The following is a 27,334-nucleotide window of genomic DNA, read 5'->3' as shown; positions in this document are numbered from 1 at the left end:
CTCCCCTACACAAGTAATCCAATATCTGTTAAATGTATAATTCTTTCATATATATTTCCATAATTATATCCTGCACAAGAAGAATCAAATCAAAAAGGAGAAAAAATGAGAAAAAAGCAAGCAAACAATAAAAAAGGTGAAAACACTATCTTATGATCCACACTCAGTTCCCATAATCCTCTCTGAGTGCTGATAGCTCTCTCCATTACAATACCATTGGAACTGACCTGAATCATCTCTTTGTTGAAAAGAGCCAAGAACATCAGAATTGATCAATGTATAATCTTGCTATTGCCATGTACAACAATTTCCTGGTCCTCTGTTCATGTAAGTCTCTCTAAGCCTCTCTGAAATCATCCTGGTCAACATTTCTTATAGAACAATAATATTCCATAACACGCATATATCATAATTTATTCAGCCATTCTCTAACTGATGGGCTTCCATTCAATTTCCAGTTCCTTGTAACCACAAAAAAAGCTGTAACAAAAATTTTTGCACATGTGGGTTCTTTTCTCTTTTTCTTTAGTGAAATTATTGATTGTTTCTAGGATGTCTTCTTTGATCCATTTATTCTTTAGGATTTGATTATTTGCTTCAATGGACTTTTACTGCATGCAAGCTTTATTGTATTATAGTCTGAAATGAATTTAATATTTTTGCTTTTCTGCATTCAGCTGTGAGATTTTTATGCCTATACAAAACCAATTTTTGTTAAGGCACCATGTACAGTTGAGAAAAAGGTATGCTCCTTTCTATTTCCATTCAATATTCTCTAGAAGTTTTTAAACTAACTTTTCTAAATGTTATGGCTCATCTAGTTCTAAAAAGGGAAAGAGGAATTAGTTTTAGTAAAACTTTACTGTCTATTTTTCCCTATAACTCAAATTTAGCTTTTCTTTTAAGAATCTAAATGTTATATTATTGGTGTATATATATATACACACACACACACACACACACACACACACACACACGCATTGAGTTGATATTACATCATTGTCTATGGTACCTGTAGGAAGACAAGGTTTCCCAACTTATCTCTTAATTAGGTCTGTTTTTGCTTTTGCTTTGATAAGATCATTGATTGCTACTCTTGCCATTTTTACTTTGGCATAATAGCATTCTTCTTCAGTCTCTCATTTTAACTGTGGGTGTTTCTGTTTCAAGTATCTGGAAAACAACTTATTGTTGAATTCTGATTTCTAATTAATTCTGCTGTTTCTGCTTTGGGGGGGGAAATACATCCCATTCACATTCATAGTTATGAATATTATGTATTTCTTGTTTTACTTTCTTCTATTTATCTCTCCTTTTTACTCTTATCTCTCTCAAAAGTCTTTTGTTTCTGACCACTGTTTCCTTAAATTGGCCTTCCCTTTTATCATCCCCCCCATTTCTCTTATTCTTCTTCCCCTACTACTATTTGATGGGTAAGATAGAGTTCTATAGTCAATAGAATGTACTGTGAATGCAAATTCTTTTTTCTTAGAACCAATTCAGATAAAGAGGGATGGTTCACGATTCCCCTGGCCCCATTTTCCCCTCTTATAAAATTCTTCCTTCCATGCCTTTCATGTGACATGATCTTCCCCATTTTTTCCTTTTCCCTCCTTCTCCCAATTTCTTCCTTCCTCCTTTTTCCCTTTTTCTTGATTTTCCCAACATAAAAGACTCACTCTCATATCTCTGTGGACTTCTTCTAACTGCTCTAATAATGATAAAATTCTTTTTTTTTTTTTTTTTTTTTTTTAATTTAATAGCCTTTTATTTACAGGATATATACATGGGTAACTTTACAGCATTAACAATTGCCAAACCTCTTGTTCCAATTTTCACCTCTTACCCTCCACCCCTCCCTAAATGGCAGGATGACCAGTAGATGTTAAATATATTAAAATATAACTTAGATACATAATAAGTATACATGACCAAAACATTATTTTGCTGTACAAAAGAATCAGACTCTGAATTATTGTACAATTAGCTTGTGAAGGAAATCAAAAATGCAGGTGTGCATAAATATAGGATTAGGGAATTCAATGTAATGGTTTTAGTCATCTCCCAGAGTTCTTTTTCTGGGTATAGCTGGTTCAGTTCATTACTGCTCCATTAGAAATGATTTGGTTGATCTTGTTGCTGAGGGATGGCCTGATCCATCAGAACTGGTCATCATCTAGTATTGTTGTTGAAGTATATAATGATCTCCTGGTCCTGCTCATTTCACTCAGCATCAGTTCGTGTAAGTCTCTCCAGGCCTTTCTGAAATCATCCTGTTGGTCATTTCTTACAGAACAGTAATATTCCATAATTTTCATATACCACAATTTATTCAGCCATTCTCCAACTGATGGACATCCATTCAGTTTCCAGTTTCTAGCCACTACAAAGGGCTGCCACAAACATTCGTGCACATACAGGTCCCTTTCCCTTCTTTATAATCTCTTTGGGATATAATCCAGTAGTAACACTGCTGGATCAAAGGGTATGCACAGTTTGATAACTTTTTGAGCATAGTTCAAACTACTCTCCAAAATGGTTGGATTAGTTCACAACTCCACCAACAATGAATCAATGTCCCAGTTTTCCCACATCCCCTCAACAATCATCATTATTTTTTCCTGTCATCTTAGCCAATCTGACAGGTGTGTAGTAGGTATCTTAGAGTTGTCTTAATTTGCATTTCTCTGATTAATAATGACTTGGAGCATCTTTTCATATGACTAGAAATAGTTTCAATTTCTTCATCTGAGAATTGTCTGTTCATATCCTTTGACCATTTTTCAATTGGAGAATGGCTTGATTTTTTATAAATTAGAGTTAATTCTCTATATATTTTGGAAATGAGGCCTTTATCAATGATAAAATTCTTAATAGTTTCATGACACCTTCCCATACAAGAATGTAAATAGTTTAATTTTTTAAACTTTTATGATTTCTCTTTCATGCTTCTTTTAATTTTTTTTTGAAAGCCAAATTTTATCAGGAATGCTTGTAAGTGTTCTATACCAATTTCCCAACTTTGGAGAATTATGCTAAGTTTCGCTGGGTAATCTTAATTCCTTTGCATTCCAGACTATATTTGAAGCCTCTGCTCCTTTAACATGGTAAGCTGCTAAATTTTAGGTACCCTGAACTGCAATCCTGAAGTATTTAAATGATTTTTTTTTTGGCTGTTTGGAGTAGCTTCTCTTTAACCTGGGAGCTCTTGAATTTGATAAAAACCCTATTTCATTTTGAGATCTCTTTAAATTTTACTTCTACCTTCTGGTTTTAGGATATAGGGGTGGTTTCCTTGATAATTTCTTGAAATACAATGTTGTTTGTTCTGTGATCATGGCTTTTGGACAATCCAATAATTCTTTAATTTATCTCTGTCAGCTGTTTTGTCCAATGTGAGATTTCATACTTCCTTTGACTGTTCTGCCTCAGTTTCCCTTAATTGTTCTGCCTCAATCCCCTTAGTTGCAAACCCCATTTGGTTCATTAGGACTAATATAACTCAGGATTAGTTATTCTAATTGTAAATGTGTAAACTCAAGATAAGGGGGAGTTCAAACTTCCTGGCTAAGTCATCAAGAATTTATGATCCTACTCCCTCTCCCCCCCTGACCCTGTCAGAACCAGACTGATAGTCCATCCTCACTCTCAGTACTCTTGACTCCGCTCCTGCTTCAGTCTACCTTCTGGTAGCTTGGAGCCACATGTGTATGTATACTTCATGGGAAGCACACATTCGCTGCTGGATGCTTTGGACATCAGCCCTGGAGGCAACATGCCCCCAACACAATCTCTCCCTTTCAAATAAATTATTAAAAACTCTCTAATCTCTACCTTGTCTCAGTTTCTCTAGCATTACACTTCTATTTTCAAAAATTATTTGTTTGTTTTTTTCTGGATGTCTTATGGAGTCATTAGATTCCAGTTGACCAATTTTAATTTTTAAGAAATTCTTTTTTTCAGTGAACTTTTTGACTTCTTTTTATATTTGCCAAATTCTTCATTTTAACAAATTATTTTCATCAGTAAAATTTTGTGTCTTTTTTTTAAAAAACCATATGGCCAATTTTGTTATTTTCCGTGTGTGTGTGTATGTGTTTACCAAGCTATTGTCTTTTCATAATTTTCTTGCATCACTCTCATTTCTTTTCCAAATTTTTCCTCTTCCACTCATTTGATTTTGAAAATAAGTTTTTTAGTTTTTCTTAGAATTCTTTTTGAGATTGTGTCTAATTCACATTTTTCTTGGAGGCTTTGCGTGTCATTCTTTTGACACTGTTGTCATATTCTGAGTTTTGTGTCTTGATCTTCTCTGTCATGATAGTAGCTTTTGATGACTGGTTTCTTTTTTTGCTTGTTTGCTTATTTTCCCCAACCTATTACTTGACTTTGAACTTTATGCTTGAGTTGGACTCTGTTCTTGAGGGTGTCTCAAACATTAGGCTTTCCCCTTCGCTGCTATTTTCAGATCTTCTGGGAGTTTCAAAGTTTTGGAAATATTTTCAGGGTGTTGATCAGTGAGAGGCATGGCCATTGCTGTCTTTATCTGAGATCTTGTACTTACTCCAAAGGGCCTCGGGTCCCCTGCAGCCACAAGTATGACTGTTCTTCAAGCCCCTGTTCCCTTAGGACTGCAAAGGATGCTGTTCCTTAGTTCCTTACTCCTTTGGGATGGAAAGCAATGGTCCTTTGGGACTACAAACATTCCATCTTGAAACTATGGACCAGCAGAAGTTATAAGCAATAATTACCACATAGCACCCAATCCGTTGTTCAGTGTCAGCTCAAAATACAGGGATCCACTGTAATCTCTTTCTGACCAGTTGCCATATCCCCTTACTGTCTGTTGAAAGTGAGAGCAAGCTCCTGAAGTTATCGCTGCTCCAATGCCCCAAGCTGACATTGTTCTCATGTGGGCTTCAGGGTCAGTCCCTACCCCAGAGTCATAGCCCTCTCCTGATTTTTTAAATTGTGTTAAGCTGGAAAAACTCTTATCCTGATCTTTTGTTGGCTATGCCACGCTATAATTCGATTTGAGGTGTTATTTTACAGTTTGGAGGAAAATCTATGCTTGATTTTTAAAATATTAAATTATCACTCAAATTTTTCTCCATTTCCCCAAGTAATGAATCATGACGGTTTAAATAACAAAATAAGAGGAAAAGTCAACACTAATAAATGTCAAGAAGTGGTACTCATTCAAAAAACTGCTATTATATGGCAGACAGGGGCAAAAGAAAATATAAACAAATATAGAAATTCAGAGAAAGGAGAATTGCATCTTTCCAAGAACTCATTTTTAACAATCTTTTCTTGCCATTTGATGTTAAGCATGGATCTTAGGAATTGTATCTATTCTAAACAGTAAGGCATTTGTTACAGAGTTTAACTCTTTCAGTTTTATGGAAGACTGAGTACTTTCATCAATTTTACAACAATCAATACCCTAAGTGTGAAATGGCATAATGATGTTTATGTGCTAAAGTATCACTCTGATCTTTAACCCAAAAATGTGGTTTCAAGTCATTCTGAACCAAACTCCGGAGAAAACTGTTTCAAATCAAAAAAGATGGCATTCCAGCTTCTAAAAACATTAAAGCAATTATATAATGCTTTTCAAAATTTTTTGACTTATCATATAACATCATATACTAACACAGTGACCTGAAATAAAGAGAAAAAAAGTAAAAAATAAAATATGTACATTCATCGAATCTTTTTTACTTAAATATTTTAACCACAAATACAAAGACCTAAAATTATCCAGGAGAGCAATATTAGTTGAAATCTTATAGTACGTGTGTACATGACAGATTTACAAATGAGAATATTGAGATTCAAAAATTGTTCCATTAGTTACATAATTAAGAAGAAAACTCAATATAGTTGATCTTTCTCCTATTTGAAAATTGCCTTTACCTTATTTTTTTCCTAAAATGATTTTTATGAAAAGTATGATTTTACATTTTATCTGATAATTATTATAACCCTAATGTTCACTTAGCTATTTTACAAAAGGTCTAAGAACAAACTCCAGGAAGGAAAGTCTTGAAAACACAGGCCAAATGCCATTTCCAGTCTTCAGTTATTTGACCTACTCACTAGAATGACACAATTTCTCTAAAAACTGATTTGTACAGAAGTGATTCTGGGCCATTTTTACAAAAGGATGGAATATGCAATTCATGATCACTCTGGCTCTCCATCATTATTCTCCCATAGGTCTCAAACTTCTGGAAATGCCAAATGAGTTTGTGGTTTGATGACATGGACATTTCCCTGTGGGAACCCTACAGCAGCTAGGAAAGTAATGATTTTCAGCCCTTGGCCTTCTGAAATGAAATGATGACAGTTTTGACTTGTTAGCCTTTTTTAAAAATTCATATTCTCCATCATGGGTGTACAAGGAAGAAAATGACTGTGGCTTGAAATTCTTTATAGTCCTATACAGAACTATGAGTATACAAATTAAGCCCTAACTAAACATGTAGTTGTTGTAGATGAAGATGCTCCTGATCCAATATAGAGTGAACATTCTGAATTACTATTGATAAGTAATGAAAAGCAAGCCAATATGGGAATAATAATCTCCACTATCAATCTGTATAACCACAAGAAAAAGTGCCTTATTCTACTCACAAGCCAGTATTAGAATTTCTCTGCAAGTTTTAAAGATAGGTCACAAATTTGTTATAAACTACCAATCTATCTAGGGCAACAGAAAAAAACATTATTAAAATAATCCATGTGGAAAGACAAGTTTCACTGATACTTTTCAATTGAATTTGACAAACACTAAATCATTTATGTATTTGAACCTCTCTTCTGAAGATGGTAACAGACATAATAATCCAAACAGGTAGAGTTCTCTCAAATTGTTCTGTTTCTTCTGACTACAGAAGATATGATGGCAGGCAAGTTATGTGTTTTAAAAATTGCTAGTTACTTCTGTTTCCTCCTCCTATCTACATGTAATGAGATTCAAATCAGAAAACTAATTTCAGGGCAGCGAAGTGGTGCAGTAGACAGAGCACTAGCCCTGAAGTCAGGAGGATCTCAAATCTAGCCTCAGACACTTAACACTTCCTAGCTGTGTAACCCTGGGCAAGTCACTTAACTGCAACTGCCTCAGTAAAAGAAAAAAAAGAAAAAAGAAAAGAAAAAAAGTCAAAATTAAGTGGTATTCTCTAGGAAATGATCATTTGTGGAAGTTCCATACCACAGTGCAAAAGAAAAAAGTACAAGAAGAAAGGTTGGCGTTGAAAGAATAGGTCAAGAAAAATAATATTTTTCACAAATAATCTACTCTATTAATTTCAGTATCACTGCTGTCATCTCTTGAATCCTAAAACTGATAAAGGCTAAAAAGTTGATCTGAAGACTTCACATCTAGTAAGATATATAAATCATCCATAGACTGATGCCCATTTGAATCTAAGTGATGACTGAAGAAAACTGAAAAAATGGAAATAAGGCTAATAATCATCAAATGGTGATATGAGCATTCACTGAGTGGTTCTATTTGTCAATAACTAGGGCACAGAAAGAAGATAATCCCTTTTCTATATCTTTTCCCCAAATTGTTCTCAGTTTTATTTGTTGTAAAACTCGTAATTTGATCACTTTGACAGTCTTATTTATAAAGTTTGTCATTACAGAATCATTTCTGATTTTGGACTCTACAGGTTGTGCATTTATTTACTTATTTTTAATTTAGTTTATTTTTTAAAGAGCTTTTTGTTTCAAATGCATGCAGAAATCATTTTCAACATTCAACCTTGTCAAACCTTGTGTTCCATTTTCCCCCCTCCCTTCCTCTATCCTCCCTCCCCTATACAGCAAGTAATCAAATATATGTTAAACATTCTATACATAGTTCCACATTTATCATGTTGCACAAGAAAAATAAGATCAAAAAGGAAAAAAAAAGAGAAAGAAAATAAAAGCAAGCAAACAACAAAAATGCTGAAAATGCTGTGTTGTGGTCCACCCTCAGTCCCCACAGTCCTGTCTCTGGGTGTAGATAGTTCTTTTCATCACAAGATCATTGAAACTGGCCTCAATCATCTCTCTGCTGAAAAGAGCCATGTCCATCAGAATTGATCATCATATAATCTTATTGTTTCCATGCACAATGATCTCCTGGTTCTGCTAAGTGAAATCACTTGGCATCAGTTCATGTAAGTCTCTCCAGGCTTTTCTGAAATCATCCTGCTGGTCATTTTTTACAGCACAGTAATATTCCATAACATTCATATACCATAACTTATTCAGCCATTCTCAAAGTGTTTCCAGTTTCCACTCAGTTTCTTTCTAATTCCTTGCCATTACAAAAAGGACTGCTGCAAACACTTCTGCATATTTTCTTTTTTATGATCTCTTTGGGATATAGATCCAGTAGAGTCCCTGCTGGATCAAAGGTTATGCAGTTTTGTAACCCTTTGGAAATAGTTCCTTGCTCTCCAGAATGGTTTCAGAAGTTCACAACTCCACCAACAATGTATTAATGTCCCAGTTTTTCCATATCGCCTCTAACATTTATCATCTTTTCCTGTCATCTTAGCCAATCTGAGAGGTGTGTAGTGGTACCTCAAAGTTATCTTCATTGTGCAATCATTTTTTTTTTTAAAGCATCATGAATTTTTTCTACACTTAAAACTCACAATTTTATTTGTAACCTAGTTGTTTTTTATTGATTGATTATGGCCATAGTTTTCCCTCCTCCATTTCCTATCTTCACCATGAAAAATTTATTTCTGAGATTTTACTTGGATTCTTTTGTTATACATTTGAAGACACTTTCCTTCTTCTTAGATCTTTAAAATACTAACTATGTTAGAATTTTATTTATTTAACCCTCAGATACCCACGGCAGATCACTTAACTTGTGTCAGCCTCAGTTTCCTTATTTGTAAAAATGGGGAGAAATAATAGTACCTATTTCTCAGAGTTGTTGTATCAAAAAAGTTGTATCAAACAAGATAAAACATATGTAGTGTTTTACAAACTTTAAAGTACTACAGAAATTCTACTTTTGTTATTGTTAATGATTACTTAACTTTTTTCCTATTCTGGATTTTCATGGTTTCTTTGTTTTAGATGTAATTAGGTTGAATGATTTATTTGCTTGTCCCTTAAAACTAAGAATTTTGGTGGCAAGTATAAAAACTATTCAAAGTCTTGTGATAGTGTTTAGAGGCTCATGACAATTTTTCAAACATTTTAAGATAGCTGTCTTTAAGCGAAACTTCTCCAGGTCCATCAACAGATTGTCCATTTATAAGACCTTCAGAATGTCCCTAGCTACTGACGGATGTATTCTGGATTGTTGATCGACTCAGCGTCAGGGAGATTGAAAAGGAAGAGAACCCTGAGCTTCTTGTCCCCTCAACTATCTGAGATTTGCAGTTGACCCTCTTGGATGGACAGGGAAACAATGAATTGGTCCAGCTCAGAGTCTAAAACAACAAGTCATGATGGGGGTGGGGTAGGGACTATGACTCTCAGTCCTACTGTTGACTCCCAGAACTTGTTCCTGACCCCATCCTTCTCCCTGACTCATGTACTCCTGAAGATAAAGATACATGGGGATCTGGCATGCATGCATGGTCTTTTGCATGTGTTCATGTGTGGGCATTGGGGAAGAGGGAAACTGGGGGCAGTACTTTTGATCCAAACATAGACAAGGGCCCTTTAAAGCCATGGGTGGGTAATAATAACTAATAATTTCTAACTCATTACTAATATATTTTGTTTTAGGACAAGAAGTCTTCTTTCACAAATTTTTGTCTTAAATTCATAATGTCTGACTATATTTTTTTTCATTTTTGAAGAGTAGAATTTGTAGGAGTAAAAATAAATCACCTTTTTTTTTCTTGTACATTAACATTTTAAATCAATTACTTGGACAAAAATATTAATGGCATCCTTATCAAATTTGGATAAGTGACAGACAGCATTTAAAAGAGTTTGACAATGAACCACACTGAACTAGATTGAACTTAATAGGGATAAATGAAAAATCTTACTCTTAACATTAAAAATGGATTTTACAAATCTAAGAAAGGAAGGCTATAGTTACAATAATTTGTTTGAAACAGATCTGGGGGTGATTCAATTATAAGCCAAACGTGAGTTGAGTGATATGTTAGCCAAAAAATTCAATGAAATTTTGCACTGCTTTGAGAGGTATTTTTTCCATGAAAAGGGATACATCCATTGTATTTTGTTTGCTGGGTATGATCACAGCTATTTACTCTGAGTACCAGATTTAGAAAAAACAGTGATAACAGTCTCTAGGGCAAACAAGATGCTGAAAGAACTTGAGTTCACGCAGTACAAAGAGTGGCTGAAAGAAGTGGGTATATTCAGTAAAAAGACTCCCATGAAAGAATAAACATAATAGCTGCTTGAAGCATAAGGGCTGACAACTGGATAGGAAATTAGACTTTTCCCTGACATCAGAAGGAAGAAGTAAGAACAATGGGTGAAAGATACAAAGAGGCAATTATAAACTTCATGTGAGGAAAAACTTTCTACCAAGGAGAGTAATGTAAAAAACTGGAATGAACTACTTTAATGGAAAACTTCCAATAAAGACGAGAGAAACATTCACCAGGGTTATTATTTACTACATGGATGTTGATTGATCTAGATGGCTACTAAGTTCCCTTATAACTCAATTTTTATGATTCTGCTATTGTACAAGGCAATTAAAAAATCAAAACTATGTTTTAGGAACATTAATTTGGCATCTATGTAAAGGAGGTATTGCAGAGAAGGGGTAGAAATTAGGAGGCTCTTAAAATAATCCAGGAAAGAACTGTAGTAGTAGGTATTCAGAGGGACAAATTCCAAGAAATACTGAAGTAGAATCGATAATATTTGACAGTCAGTTGGGTGTGTATGGTGAAAAAGAAAAGAAGCATAGATCATGATACTCTAAACAGAAATATAGAAATTTAGCTGAGAGGAGATATAGAAGCAGTAATGATGATGAATTTTGTCATGGACAAGTCAGATTGGCTGTACTAATGATAAACAGATGTAGAAGTAGTCAGCAGGTAGTTTAGCAGGTAACTGAGGCTTAAATTCTAGTGAAAGATTTGGAGTGGATATGTATTTTTGGGAGTCATCTTCAAAAAGAAATTTAAACAAGAGGAATGCATAGGATCACTCTAGGTGGGAGAAGATAGGTGATAAATAAACAAAAAAGAGAATGTGCAGTCAGACAGGTAAGAAGAGAATCAAGAGAGTACTATTACAAAAGGGAAAAGGTATATAAAAAGTGGCTGACAATGTAGTCAAATGATACAAAGAGGTGAAGCTGGATTAGTATTTTAAACAGGGTCATCAGATTTTGTAAGTTTTGTAAGATCCCTGATAATCTTAGAGAAAAATTTCATTTGGGGCCAGAAGCCAAATTTTAAGGGGATAAAAAGTGAGTGGGTGGTGAAAAAGGAGTGTGCATAATTGTAGGATTTTGTCAGTGAAATGGAGGAGAAATAAAAGATGATCACTTTAGAGAATGGTATGAGGGTTTTTTTAGGTGGGATATATCTGAGCATGTAAAGGAAATGTCTATTCTAGTTTAAGATTGATATTCTCTTCATGTTGTAAAATGTGTGCTATGGAAATAAAAGTTATAACCCCTTTTAGCAGGAAAGGATATAGCAATACTCAAAAAACCAGTCTTTCACAATTACTGTGAAGTGTTTTATAAACTTTAAATCATTATATAAAAGGGAATTATTCTTGTGGTTATATTCCTCAAAACATCATTCTTTCCCTTTCTCTCATTTCCAGTTTTTCTGTATTGGTTCTTCCCCTTTGCCTACAAACTTGCATAGGTCTTTTCCATCCTAAGAAATATTCCTATGTTCACTCTCTCAAACTATTATTCTATGTTTTCTTAACTAACAAAGAAAAAGTAAGTTGGGAGTTCTCAGAAAGCTAAGTGAATATAGGGAGTGCAAATTATTTGAAAATCCAAACTCTCTAAGGGTAGAGATATACCATTTTCCCTTAGTTCTTAATACAGAGCATAAAACATAGTAGGTACTGAACAAATGTTTTTTAAACTGTACCAGCTAGGTCTCAGCCACCATCATGTGGAGAAGGAATCTAACTCAATGTGTCTACCATAGAGCTGTATCAGAGCTAATGAAATCATGTAACTGCTATTTAAGACATGTCTTATGCCAAGCTGCATAGAGCAGAAAAGCCATATGGAATAAAATAGTTTCCCCTTGATCAAAAAATATGCTTGGAAGAATGCTCTAAAGTTCATTGGAAATTTTTAGAAGGAATATTAATGCCTCCTCTCTTTGAAAATACAAAAAATTATGGTTTAGTATAAACAGCACTGAACATGAAATAAAAAAGTGCTCATTATTTTATAGCTTTAGAGATAGGAATTATCAAGGAGATGAAACTGAGACTCAGAGAACAGACTTGCCCAAGATCACATGAGAAATAAATGCCTTTTGATTCCAATTTTAGTACATTCTTTCTACCATTTCACACAAGTAATGGCTCTCAATTTCCTCATCTGTAAAATTATGTTAATGATGTTTACATTTTTTATGGGGCTACTGTTGGAACCAAATGAACTAATATATATGAAATAATTCCACAAACAAAAACACTATGTAAAATTCATGTCCATAAAAGAATGGTAGATATATTTTTATAAATCTTTTTCTTCATGGTCTATCATTTTTTTTGCACACAATTTGATATTCCAAAATGTCAAATAGATAATTTGAATTATCTATTCATATCTAATTTATGAATAGATAATGTGTAAACACTTTCAAGGAATTTTGTTATATAGAGTTATATATTTGTAGGAACGGGGGAAATAAACTTCAACAATCACATACTACTATTCAAATGATGACAGACATAAATTGCAGACATAGCACCCAAAATTAATAACTTCTGAAACATCAGCTTTACAAATCCATCTTGTTCAGTTGAGGATAAATATCATAAAATGTTACGTAGCTGACGAAAAATTAACATTTTAAATGGCTAAAAGTCAAATTAATAAATTTTTGATATCCTTGATTTTGCATTTTTAGTTACTGATATCTTTAGAAGAATCAAATTCTTTTACCTTTATTTCTATCAAAAAGCAAACTATGTTATTAAACTTAGCAAAGGAATGATTTATGATAAATATAGCTCCATCGACTAAGTAAAATGTCAACCATGCCATACATATACATACATGCATACACACACACACACACACACACACACACAACACACACACATAAAATGGCAACTTAAAATATGACCACAGTAAGAGCAATTTCATTTTGTTGTACATTTTGATCATAACATAGAATTAATTTAGTTTATTAATGTCAAAACATACTTAATAGAATGTTTCCTCTGGTTTTGTAGCTTTCTATATCTTTTCTGAAATTACTTTAAATTCAAGTTTTACTGACATTTTATAATTTCCTCAACTCATCTCTACTTTCCAATATACTTTTAATCCACTAAGGATATTCTGAGTAGTTTTCATCAAGTAATGACTTCATTTTTCATCAAAAACTCTTATGAAGATAAAATTCATGGAGATAGAACTGTGAAGACACTTCTCAACAAATCTTATAGGTTTCAATTTACTTTTAATTTTTGATGCTACTGAATTATTTCTAATCCTGATGTTCTGTCTAGTGAGACTGTTTTCATTGTAAATATTGGCTATGAAATATAAATATGACAGAAATACAGATGGTAGAATGCTTGTGATAGAAAACAAAAAGCATACTAAGCATATAATTTGGTGATTATATAATTCAGTTAAATGAACTCAGGTTGCAATATGATATTTCTAATAGTAACTTTTATATTTTGATATCAAGGATTCCTAGCTATGAAATACAGGAGAAAGACAAATAAAAAGCCTAAAGCTTGATACTCTTGATTTTTCTATTATATTAAATTCCTTTACAAGTAAAACAATTATTAACAGCCATGCCTCAGAAGATAGTTATAAATATGTCTATTTAAATAATATTAGGATAACTACAAAATAATAATGCAAATTTAAAAGAAAAAAAACAGACCATTAGTTTAATTAAAATTTGTTAACCCTTCAAAATGAATTCTAATAAAATTAGTGAAAAATAAAATTAATTCAGTTCTCATGTTTCTTTTATACAAAATACCTCATAAACTATATTAGACCTTTAAATACACACACACACACACATAAAACTTAATCTTGGCACATAGAGCATACATAATTCTTTATGTTGCCAAGTTAAAGAAATGAGGTAAGAGTGAGCGGTGAAGTTTACCAGCAGTTGCATGGTTATAACTACCATAGATAATACTGTAGACCAAGGAATTTAGGTCATCAGTTTATTAGGTCAACATAAACCGTAACTGCTTAAGATGTTAAATTTATTTATTTTTGTAATATAGTTCAATTCAACACACACACACACACACACACACACACACACACACACAGTCCCATAGCTAAAATAATCTCTTTAATCTTTAGATATTTTATATTCTTCACTATCTTTTCCCCTAAACCAACATCTTCCTAACCTCTTATTTGAGTTGAGAGCACAACCATCTTTCCAGTCATCCAGATTCACAGAAGAGAAGTCATCTTCTACTTTATACCTTTCCTCTCTTTTCCAAAAAATTACTAAGTTTTGTTAGTTCTTACTTCTGTAATACTTCTTGTGGCTCTTTTTTTTTCACCCATATGACAAACACCCATATGACCAATACCTATAGGACCAACTCCTCTTCAATCAATATTCCTAAAATATAGGTCAGATCACCTAATTTCCTTGCTCATAAAGCTTCACAGGCTCCCTACTGTCACTAAGATATGAATATAAATAACTGTTTGCCATTTAAAAGCTCTTCACTATCTGGTTCCAACCTGTCTTTCAAGATTTATTTCATATTACTTCCCATTATCCAACTTTTGTTTCAAGGAAACTGCTCCACTTGCTTGTCTCTATTCAACATTACATTTTATCCTTGCAAGATTACAACACTTTTTCTCCTCCCCAACTGCCTTTTGAGATTCCCAGCTTCCTTCCATGCTCTGCTCATGTATATTTCCTACCAGAGACTTTCCCTAATCCTTTTAACCTGCTACTCATCAATAATACTCTAAAATTATTTCATATTTTCTTTGTATAAATTTTATAATTATAAATAAATATATGTGTGTGTGTGTACACGTTTTTTTTTTTTTTTTTTTTAAACTTACAAAGCCTAAGGACTGGTTCTGAAAACAGCTATACAAAAAAACCTGAAGCTTGAGACAGGGTCCCCTGCACTCCAACTTTTAATATAAAACTAAAAGTCAAGAAATAGGCTGGAAAATGAACAAACAACAACAACAATAAAAATCCTGACCATAGAAAGTTACTATGATTACACAGAAGATCAAAACATAAACTGAGAAGATAAAAGTCAAAACTGCTATATCCAAACTCTCAAGGAGAAATGTGAATAGTCTTCGGCCCCAAAAGAATTCCTAGAAGAGGTCAAAAAGAACTTAAAATGTCATATAAGAGAGGCTGAGGAAAAACTGGGAAAAGAAATGACAGTGATGTAAGGAAATCATGAAAAAGGAGCCAACCAAAATAAAAAACAAACAAAACAAAACAAAAAAAGAAAACAGTTTTGTAAAGGAGGCACAAAAAATACTAGAAAGGTGAAGGAGAAGAGAGCCATCAAACATTTAAAAAACTGAACAAGTCAAATGGTAAAAAGAGGCACAAAAAATTCAAGGCTGAAGAAAATAACTCTTTAAAATCAAAACTGCCAAATGGAAAAGGAGGTACAAAAGCTCAATGAGAAAATAATTCTTTAAAGATTAGAATTGAAAGCGGCAGCTACATGGCACAGTGGATAGGGCACTGGTCTTGGAGTCAGGAGGACTTGAGTTCAAATCCAACTTCACACACTTGACCTTTACTAGCTGTGTGACCCTAGGCAAGCCACTTAACCCTGATTGCATCACAGCAACAACTACTACAAACAAAAATATTTGTACAAGTGAAAGTTAATAATTCCATTAATTATCAAGAAGCAATAAAATAAAATTAAATTAAATTAAAAGAAAGAAAAAATAGAAGAAATTGTAAAATATCTCATTGGAAAAACAACTGATCTGGGAGATAGATTCAGAAGAGATTTAAGAATTATTGGAACTGAAAGCCATGATCAAAAAAATCCCCCAGAGATCACCTTTCAAGTTACCAAGAAAAATTGCCCTGATATCCTAGAGCCAAAGGGTAAAACAGAAATTGAAATAATATACCTCCTGAAAGAGACCTAAAAATAAAAACTCCCAGGAATATCACAGGGCAGTTTTCAGACAAAGTAATCAAAGCTATTCTATAGCAATATGAAAAATTAATACTCACTACTGATCACAGAAATGCAAATTATAACAACCATAAAGAATTACCCTTTAGTAATCAGACTGACAAATATGACAGTAATATGACAAAAAAAGAAAATGTTGAAGAGAGTATGAGGAAAGTGTTGAAGAGAGTATGAGGAAGTTGAGACACTAATGCATTGTTGGTAGAATTGTAATCCGATTCAACCATTTTATTCAGAAATTTGGAACTATGACCAAAGGACTATAAAACCAAGCATATCTTTTGACTTAGCAGTACCACTATTAAACCTGTATCTCATAGAAATAAAAAACAAAAATGAAAAAGGACTTATATGCACAAAACGAGTGGTGGTAAAGAATTGAAAATTAAAGGTGAGCCCATAAATTGGCAAATGGCTGACTAAGATATGGTATGTGATTGCGATGGAATACTACTGAGCTATTATATGAAATGATGAGTAGGAGGTTTTTAGAAAAACTTCTATGAACTAATGAAAAGTAAAGTGAGCAGGACTACAAGAATAGTATATCTAGTTAACTGCAAAATTGTATAAAAGATCAACTGTGAAAGGCAGCTATTTTCAGCAAAACAATGATTTAAGACAATTCTGAAGAACTTAAAAAAAAAAATACTATCCATTTCCAGAGAAAGAATTCATGGAATCTGAATGCAAATTGAAGAATACTTTTGAAAACATTCTTTTTTTTTTCCTTTTCTTTTTTTTCTTGGGGTGGGGGGGGGGGGGGTTTGTGTGAATCTGTTTTCTTCCACAATATGACTAATGTTGAAATATGTTTTGTATGACTGCAGAGAAAAAAAAAAAATCATTTTTCTTTTTTTTTTCTTTAAAAGATCATCCAATTTGGTTAATACACTTTTTATTATAGTTAATAGAAATAATGACTTACCTTAACTATTAAGCCTTTTGAGTCAACCAACCATATCTTTTCAATGGCATTCTCCTTGGATAGCCCTTCTTTTTCCATGGCCATAATAATAAGGTTTGCTATCCCCAGGGCAGCCTAAGGAAGATTTATAATAAACAAAGACTATAAAAACAAAAAAATTTTTTTAAAGCTTTTACCTTGTAGAATCTTATTTAAAGTTATAATTTATACTGTTCTGGCTTAATAATTAAAGGAGCAAAGAAAAGATTCATCTAATAAGTTACATATTTTTACTTCTCAATATGGGGTGAATATTCATTTTTCCCTTATTGAATATTCAAAAAAAAAACCCAGTATTTGGTCTTTCTCTTTACAAATTACAAGTTTTCTAACAGTTTTACTCTACAAAACAAAATGTAATAGTGAATCACTCATTTTACTGAGCTTAAGTGTTTCTCACAATTTAATCAAGACTGGATTGAAAGAATATGTTCAAATAAAGCTAATAAAATCTTACACAGTGCTATCAAGGCCATGAAATTACACGTCCTAAATATTAAGGTTAGATTCCTTGATGTGGGCAAAGATAGTTAGAAGTAGGTTACGATCACTTCACTGCAAACCAACAAAATTAGGTAGAAATATAAAAGAGCTAATAGATAAAGGTACTATATTCCTAAAGTTTATTTATAAGATTTCTTAAGGTGGATGAGTTCAAAATGAAATTTTCAATAAAGCAAAAACTAAACTTTTCTATTTCTATTTAGCAAATTTTATGAAATATCATAAAATTTATGATATTTTAAACCCCCTCAAAATTAAAGAATAGCCCAATTTTAAAATATTTTCTACTATGAACCACTTTTTTGGTGGTTTCTGACTATCCCAAATTGACCTTTTCCATTTACCACAATCCTTTAGAAACTTGGAGAATAGAATTACCAAACTTAAATGCTGTATATAAATATTCATTTAAGATGTGGTAAAGAAATTAAACCTCAGCAAATAGTCATTTCATCTCTGACCTTTCTTGTGCTTCAACATTAATATGCAATAAATTGATGATTTCCCCAAAGTAAACCAAGGGACATCTTAGTTTTTACATTCTGTATGCCAATACTTTATTTTTAATTAAAATTCTAGCTTCATGCACCCATAAAAACATATTTTTTAAAAATGATAAGTCTCCTTTAAAAGTTCCACAAAGAAGCTAACATGGTTTTAAATGCCCATATAATACATTCATTTCTCTATCCAACAGGATCCATCTTTTTACTCTAAAATAGCTTTAAAAAAAAACCAAAACACAAGCCACAAAGCATTTCTCTATTCCCATACCATTTTATATTTGATAATTCTAAACATATTTTGGCAATTTGCCTACTAGAAGTTCAAATTCAGTTAATGTGTTAATTCTGTCTGGGGGTGGACAATTACTGGAGTCTAGTGTTTCCTTTCTTAGATGCTCAAATTGCACAGAAAGATAGCAAAACAGTGAATAATTTTGACTTAATGGCTATGTCCTGCCAACAATTTAGGATGTTTTTTGCCTATGAATATTAAGAATATACTGGGAAACCCTAGACTCCTCTTTTTCATTAGAATTTTAAAGTTATTTTGAGAAAACTGTTTTGGATGATTTAATATTTTAACTATATGTTTCTTCAAAGGTCTTCATACATATTCAAGGGGTAGAAATTTTTTTTTAAAATCATTGTGTGAATAAAATTTAAATGGAGAAGTGATGTTGCTTTTCCTGTGAAAATAAGTAGGTATGTCACTTATCTTATGTATTCTTGAGGAAAGACATAGCAAAATCTACTACAAATCTGTCAAAATACCTCAGACATATTATTAATTATTAAAATGACACAAAAGTAATTTTACTGAAGTACCTCTCCAGCTCCTTGGAATAGAATTGTGTGATCAGACAGGTTGTTCTTAGTAATGCGCAGAGCTGCAAGGAGACCCGCAACTGCAACAGATGCTGTTCCTGTAACAGATAATTGAACAGTGTTCAAATGGTAATTTGCCCGTTACTAAGCTGACATTCTTTGTTACTTAGAATTAAAAAATCACACAAGTTTAGAGAGCCTTCAAAGTTTCTGGGTTCCAACCTTTCTCAATATTTTCAAATGATGGTCTAAAATTACTTTTTTTTGAAATACTCTAAAAAAAGATAAAACAACCTTTGAAAATAGATAAACAATACAATAAACATAAGGTCTGAAGGTTTAAAATAGATTCTCTAATATACAATCCTAGTGGATAAGGGCTTCCCTATTTCTCATTCCTAAGAGGTTACAGACTGTAGGGCAGAAGTTCCTAATGTGGGCTCTCTGAACTTGTTTAAAAATTTTTTGTTTGAAAAAAAATTTCATTTCAATGTAATTGGTTTCCTTTGCAATATTAAGTATTTTATTTTATGCTTTTAAAAACATTCTAAGAAGGGGTCCTATAGATTTCACAGGGCTGTCAAAGGGTCTATGATACAAAGTTAAGAACCCCTCTTTTGAGAAGAATTCAAGGTCATATTTGAAGCAACACACAGTACATTACGTAGTATAGTAATTATAACTTGAGATATTTATTTGAATGGTTTTTAATCCAGTGTCAATCAGTCTAAGGCAATAAATCCATTGTCAGCCACCTGTAGATGAGATGCTTTCTTTTCCAGAGTTCAAGATATCATGAATGTTATCCTAAGTTTGAGAGGATTGGCATTTATGGTTTGCTTAAGATGAAAACTAAAGGGGTGCATGTGTGTATATGTATCTGTATGAATATGAACAGCAATGCCGACTACTCTCCAATTTCACTAAAAAAAAGTTTTTTATGTGAACTGGAGAACCACCATGGAAGCAGAAACAATTGGAATTTGGCAAATGACTGCATAAGTAGACTTAAAAAGAGATAAAGAGAAGATTTCATTAAAAGTCTGGGTGGCCTATGGATAATTGTATATTAAGAGAAATAAAGAAGATGGGGAAAAGGGTATGTTCAGGGGAAAGATGGTGAATTTATTTTTAAGCATGTTTACTACAAACTACAATGTCTAGCATACTGTTTGATAATTAAAGTCATAACATAAAGAAGTTTCATAGAAGCATGGAAAGGAAAAGGTCTCAAGAAAAAGGGCATAATCTAGTTTAAATGACATGAAGAGGACTAAGAATATATATGAGGATATAAAGACATGGAATTTAGAATAATAAGGTCATTAATGACCTAGAAAGAACTGAATCTATAAAATGATGTTCAGTTATGTATTATTGGAAACTGTTTCTTCCAATTTTAAAGTTTTAACTTGCACATATACTACATAAATTTTGAAAGCTAATATTATAATAAGAGTTTAGTAATGTAATCCAAGAAAATGTACAATTTGACAACATATAATTATTATAGTAATAATATGCTTACAGATAGTAGTAATTAAGTTGTTGTAGCTTATAATTAGCATTTTTATGTAGATCATGTTTTTTCTTTTCCTTTTTTATGATTATCAACATTGATAATTTTCCTTGCTGCCATCTAAAGTGTAATTATACAAACCACTTTTTTCCTTTCCCAATCATATACAGGTCCTGATCTTGACTACAGGTGAATTCATTATTCACTTGAAATGCTTACCTATTCCCATCCTATAGGTGAAATTCCTTGTTATTATCTTTATATCCTACTTTTCAGCCACTGATTTGTACTAGAGTACACAAGAAAATCTTGTTTGATTATTTCCCCCCTTAGTGGCAGGAAAAATTGTCTGATACTGAAATTCTTTCAAATCTGTCCCATCCTCTCTGCTCATACATCCACAACATTTAGGACCTCATCACTTCTCATATGAACACTGAATGCAATATGATGTAACAATCAAGATGTTCCTGTTAGTGGATAACATTTTGCTAAAAGAAAGACCCAATACACATTTCAGAGCCTGGAAGATATCTGAAACCATTCAAGAATTCGGTCTAAGCAGATACACAAGAAAAACGAAATAGATGAAAAATGTTTACTGCCTAGCTTATGGCATGCAATTGGATGGCAAAGTATAAAGTTTATCAATCAGAAGTTTGCACAAATGGATAAGGAATTGGCCCTCAATTTAAAAAAGGATAGCAGAATAGACTGTCTTTGAAAAACTACAAATGATCTTTTATTGATCCAAAACTTCTCCCAGAATCAAAATATTTTTAATGCCAAAATTATACCAGTATTGTTACATGGATGATATTTATGTAAAATTCATGGAGTTCTCCAAAGTATTAAAAATAAGTATCACTCAAAGGGCAATGGAGATGAGATGTTTGGTGTGAGCTAGCCACAATATAAAAAATAAGCTACCATGAACAAGAACAAAGGTGCTTCAAAGATGTCATTAAGAAGGAACATATGGCAGACAAGATTAGAAGGGAAGCAATAAATTGGGAAAACATTTTTATAGTCAAAGGTTCTGATAAAGGCCTCATTTCCAAAATATATAGAGAATTCACTCTAATTTATAAGAAATCAAGCCATTCTCCAATTGATAAATGGTCAAAGGATATGAACAGAAAATTCTCAGATGAAGAAATTGAAACTATTTCTAGCCATATGAAAAGATGCTCCAAGTCATTATTAATGAGAGAAATGCAAGTTAAGACAACTCTGAGATACCACTACACACCAGTGAGATTGGCTAGAATGACAGGGAAAGATAATGCGGGATGTTGGAGGGAATGTGGGAAAACTGAACACTGATATATTGTTGGTGGAACTGTGAATACATCCAGCCATTCTGGAGAGCAATTTGGAACTATGCCCAAAAAGTTATCAAACAATGCATACCCTTTGATCCAGCAGTGTTTCTACTGGGCTTATACCCCAAAGAGATACTAAAGAAGAGAAAGGGACCTGTATGTGCACGAATGTTTGTGGCAGCCCTGTTTGTAGTAGCTAGAAGCTGGAAACTGAGTGGATGCCCATCAATTGGAGAATGGCTGAATAAATTGTGGTATATGAATATTATGGAATATTATTGTTCTGTAAGAAATGACCAACATGATGATTTCAGAAAGGCCTGGAGAGACTTACATGAACTGATGCTGAGTGAAATGAGCAGGACCAGGAGATCATTATATACTTCAATAACAATACTATATGATGATCAATTTTGATGGACCTGGCCATCTTCAGCAATAAGATGAATCAAATTAGTTCCAATGGAGCAGGAATGAATTGAACCAATTACACCCAGGGAAAGAATTCTGGGAGATGACCAAGAACCACTACATAGAATTCCTAATCCCTCTATTTTTGTCCACCTGCATTTTTTATTTTCTTCACAGGCTAATAGTACACTATTTCAAAGTCCGACTCTTTTTATACAGCAAAATACTGTTTGGACATGTATATTTATTTTGTATTTAATTTATACTTTAACAAATTTAACATGTATTGGTCAACCTGACATCTGGGGGAGGGAGTGGGGAGAAGGAGGGGGAAAACTGTAACAAAAGATTTGGCAATTGTCAATGTTATAAAATTACTTCTAAATAAAAAGCTATTAAAAAAAATTCCTTATAAGATTTCTGTCCTGGGTCTAAGGGTCAGAACCATATCACTAAATTTTTAATTAAAAGAGCCTAATCTTTCTGGGGAAAAAAAAAAAAAGGAACATATGAGGAAAAGAGAAAATGAATTATTTATGTGAGAATGAGGAATAGCTAGAATGATCCAAAGATATCCTCATGATATTAGGAAAGAGAAGGGAGCCCCTCATATAATAAGTTGACTTCCTGTGGTAAAATTCCTGTGGTATCGAGGTAGGAATACATTGATAAGAATTAAAAGGTATTGGCAAGTATGTATGGGTTACAATCATAATTGCTGCAGAAAATGTCCATACTGAAGAGATCAAAGCATCATTTATTTGAGTGTAATGTGTGCATATTATTTACACACACACACTCCACCCCCACATATGTAATTGACCTAGAATAACATCTAATCTTTTTCTTTACTATTCTAAAGAAATTCTGGCTTACTGAGCATGTGACCATTTATACTTACACCATTTTTGGCATGTTAATTTAAACACATCACAGAATGGTTCCACTGCTTTGAACATAATTACATGGCTTCATCTCTTTATGGCTTCTGCTTGAAATAAAACTTAGCAGCTATTGTTGGTGTCTTTTATATTTCATTTGGTAGGTCACTCTTAAAGTAAACAATTCCTAGATTACTGAGCTATGAATCTGGATCAAATCTAATTTTTATACAGCTCTATTTTTACTATGTTTCTCAATAAAACAGGGGTAACAGTAGTCCTTGTGAATTGTATTACGATGGGTTACTCTTCCCCCAAACAAGAAGTATATGCAATTATGAGGTATTATAACAAATAGGACTCTTTTTTAGTGAGTCATAACTTCAAAATTGCTACTTCTACAAGGGGATTATTTCTGAAGGGGAAATGAGTCTTCACTTGATTGGGAAGGAAGAAAATACAACTACTCTTGAATGTTAATTACCTTCTAAGATATTCTCTTAATCATGGTAATCAGTAAGTAAGCTTATGACCATATCTGTTGAGGGCTAATGAACATAAGGAAATTAGTAATGGCCTTAAGAGTAGTCTATGAGATAGTATGATTATAATGATAAGGATATGTAGAAGCAAAGAAATTATGTCAGAGACTGACAGTATATTCAAGTATTTATCAGTGGTAGTTTGTGATTAAATACAAGTATCCTGAATTTGCCTCAAGAATGAAGTTTCAGTCAGAAAGGATGAAGAAACTGATAAAGATATCTCACAGAATTAGGTATCTTTGAGCATCTGTCAGTCAATGAGACTGACTGTGATCTGGAACTGAAGGCCCTCTTCATGGAAATTTCCAAGTATTCTGGGGACTGTTGATGAAAGAGTCCTGTAAGATGATGGATATTTGCATGGTGAATTCTTTATCCACCAAAAGTATACAAACAAAAAAGAGATTATATGGAAGTGGGAAAGATAGAAAGAAGAGGATCTTTTAGCAGACCCTGATCTCTAGACTTAACTAAGACTAAAGATTGTTACTAGACAATCCACCAAAAGAGGAACATGCATATGGATAAATCCTATCTTTGATTTTAAAAAAATTTTATGATATATCTATGTAATTAAAATGCAGCAAATATTTCAGTAAATTAGTGATTTTGTTGTTCAGTTGTTCCCTTGTATCTGACTCTTTATAACCCATGGACTTGTCCATGTAGTTTTCTTAGCAAAGACACTGGTTTGCCATTTTCTCCCTCAGTGTGATCTTATTTTACAGCTGAAAAACGGGCAAAACAGAGTTAAGTGACTTGCCTAGGGTCATACTGCTAGTAAATGCCTGAAGCCTGCTTTGAACTCAGATTTTCTGACTGCAAACCTGGTGCTTTATGTATCACCACCTAGCTGGCCTAACTAGTAATTTCATTGTCACAAATGAGTCAAAGTATCTCTTTACAATTAAGTTCTTTTAAAGTTAAATTGAATGGTAGCTTTGTATTTGATAATCCCAAATAATCAAAATATTAGGTAAAGAATTTAATATTCTACAAAAATTTTTGAGAAAAGCATAAAGCAACCTTGCAAAAAACAAGGCATACACCCACATTTCACAGTGTATGCCAAGATAAATTGCAAGACTCTGAGACTTATACATAAAAGGTAACATTATCAACAAATTAGAGGAGTGAGGATCTCCAGATAGAAGAGTGATAAAAGACAAAAATAAATAAAAGATAGAAATGATCCAAGTTTTTGCACAAACAAAACTGATATAGCTAGAAGTAAAAGGGAAATAAGTAATGTTGGGAAAATACTTGTATCAAATTTCTCGAGTAAAGATCTTATTTAAAAGATTTATAAATTCAAATTTATTAAAAAAAAAAAAAAAAAAAAAAAAAGAGCCATTTCCCAAGTGACAAAAAGTTAAAGATATGAAGGAGCAGTTTTCAGAGAAAATTATTAACTTATTTAGAACATAAATAAACCCTAATAAACCCATAAACCCTATATACTGCACATCACTAATAGAAACATATAAATTAAAATTAACTCCAAGGTTTTATCCCATAAAAGATATGAAAGCTTACAAAAAAAGGAAAATGGCAAATTCTGGAGGATAGAAGCTGTAGAAAAAAATAGGTACATTTATGAACAGAAAGAGTTGTGAATTACATCAGCCATTTGGGAAAGTAATCTGAAATTATGCCCCACAAATGACTGAACTGCTAATATCATTTGACCCAGCAGTACCACTATTAGATGTATACCCAAAAATGATCATAGGAAGAAGGAAATAAACTACATATGCAAAAATATTCATAATAGCTTTTTTGGGGCTAGCAAAAAACTGGAAACTAAGAACAGTATCCATTAATAAGAAAATGGCTAAACAATGATGATATATAAATGTAATAGAATCCTACTGTGCTATAAGAAATAATAAAAGTCATCATTTCAGAGAAATTTATAAGACCTGTATGAACTGATGCAAAGAACAGTGAACAGAGTAAAGAAAAGAATTTATACAACGATAACTTCTAAAAGCAAATAAAGAAAATACATTTTTCTAATTTTTAATAAAGATTTTTATTTTCAAAACACATGCATAAAGTTTCCAACATTCATCCTTGCAAAACTTTGTACTCCAAATTTTTTTCTTTCTCCTTTACCCCCAACCCTTCCCCTACATGTCAAATAATCAATATTATATTTTTCTTCATTGAAAAAATTAAGTAAAAATTTTTAAGAAACAAAATAGAGCTAGAAAATCAAATAAAAATGGCTATAACAATATCAATGGCAAGAACAACAATCAGAAAATGATTTTAAATTATATTGTGCAATTATAGATAAACAAGCTTCCCTCAAGGAAATATAAGAAAACATTTCCCCCAACTCCTCTACACTCATGGCAGGGTGGAACAATGCATATAATGTTAGATATTTTGGAGATGTGATTAATTTTTGCTGTACTTTATTCTCTTCATATTTACAAAAATTTCTGTTCTAGAGATATATCTGGGGGTGAGGAAATGACCAAGCTTTACAAAATAGAGATATTAATAAAATTTATTAAAAAATTTAAAAGTTATGTTGAATGGAAGTATGAGCTAGATGACCTCTAAAGTCTGTCTTCATTCTAAGACTCTATGATTTTTTTTCCCATACTAATTTTATTCTTCATCATGTCATGGAGGATAATCTTGGGTACTTGGCAGTAGCAGAAAAACCATAAGTTTATGGCAGGTTGTATTATGCTAGAAAAGTTTTGAGAAGAGCCTCAGAAATAGATTTTTTTTCCTGCCCTCTGAGGACATAATTTAGTTAAGTATGATGACTCATTATAGCTGATGACTCAATGATGAATACTTTGGCCATGGCAACCCATAAAGCTAGGGAAAACAGAAATGACATTCAATTTTGTATAGTTCCCTTTTGATTCTGAAATGCCTTTGGCAAGGGGCAGAAAAGGGGGCAAGTTTTATGCCCCCTTTAAGAATTATGGTTTGAAAAACAAAAAAAAAAATTAACTTGACTGCTGGTATTCTAAATTCTTGTAGGGACTACATCCAGATGATGAAAGGAAGATTCAGCTAAATGTAAGGATAATTCAGATATTCTTTTTCCCCCCTTATTCTTGCTTTTATTTTTTAAAATCAAGTTTAATTTTTCCCATTTATATAATAAAGACAAATTTTGACACTTATTTAAAAAAAATTTTCAGTTCCACATTTTCCCTCCTTTCCTTTCCCTCCCACTTCCCTGAGATGGTAAGCAATTTGATCTAAATTAAACATATGCAATCATACAATCATGTTGTGAAACAGACCAAAAGGGAAAAAAAAAACCATGAAAAAATAAAGTGAAAAACCTCCCCATTAATCTACATTCTGACTCCATTAGTTCTTTCTTGTTCAGATATTTTTTTATGAAAAGACAAATTTAAATTACATAGGTTGTTTTTTTTGTTTTGTTTTTTTTAATAGCGTATCCAAAAGCAACAGAAACTATTACAT

General features: G+C 32.6%; 1 protein-coding gene across 1 annotated transcript in view; it reads right to left on the bottom strand.

The window, feature by feature from the left end:
• Positions 1-27,334, bottom strand: part of ME1 (malic enzyme 1) — a 238,082-nt gene that overhangs the window by 19,608 nt on the left and 191,140 nt on the right. Inside the window, 2 exon segments of the mRNA XM_031964580.1 lie at positions 17,315-17,428; positions 19,189-19,286. Of these exon segments, the coding sequence (XP_031820440.1) occupies positions 17,315-17,428; positions 19,189-19,286 (212 nt within the window).

This window comes from Sarcophilus harrisii, chromosome 4, assembly GCF_902635505.1.
Source record: "Sarcophilus harrisii chromosome 4, mSarHar1.11, whole genome shotgun sequence".
In the NCBI taxonomy this organism is placed as follows: Eukaryota; Metazoa; Chordata; class Mammalia; order Dasyuromorphia; family Dasyuridae; genus Sarcophilus; species Sarcophilus harrisii.
This window is presented reverse-complemented; position numbering and strand designations above follow the sequence as displayed.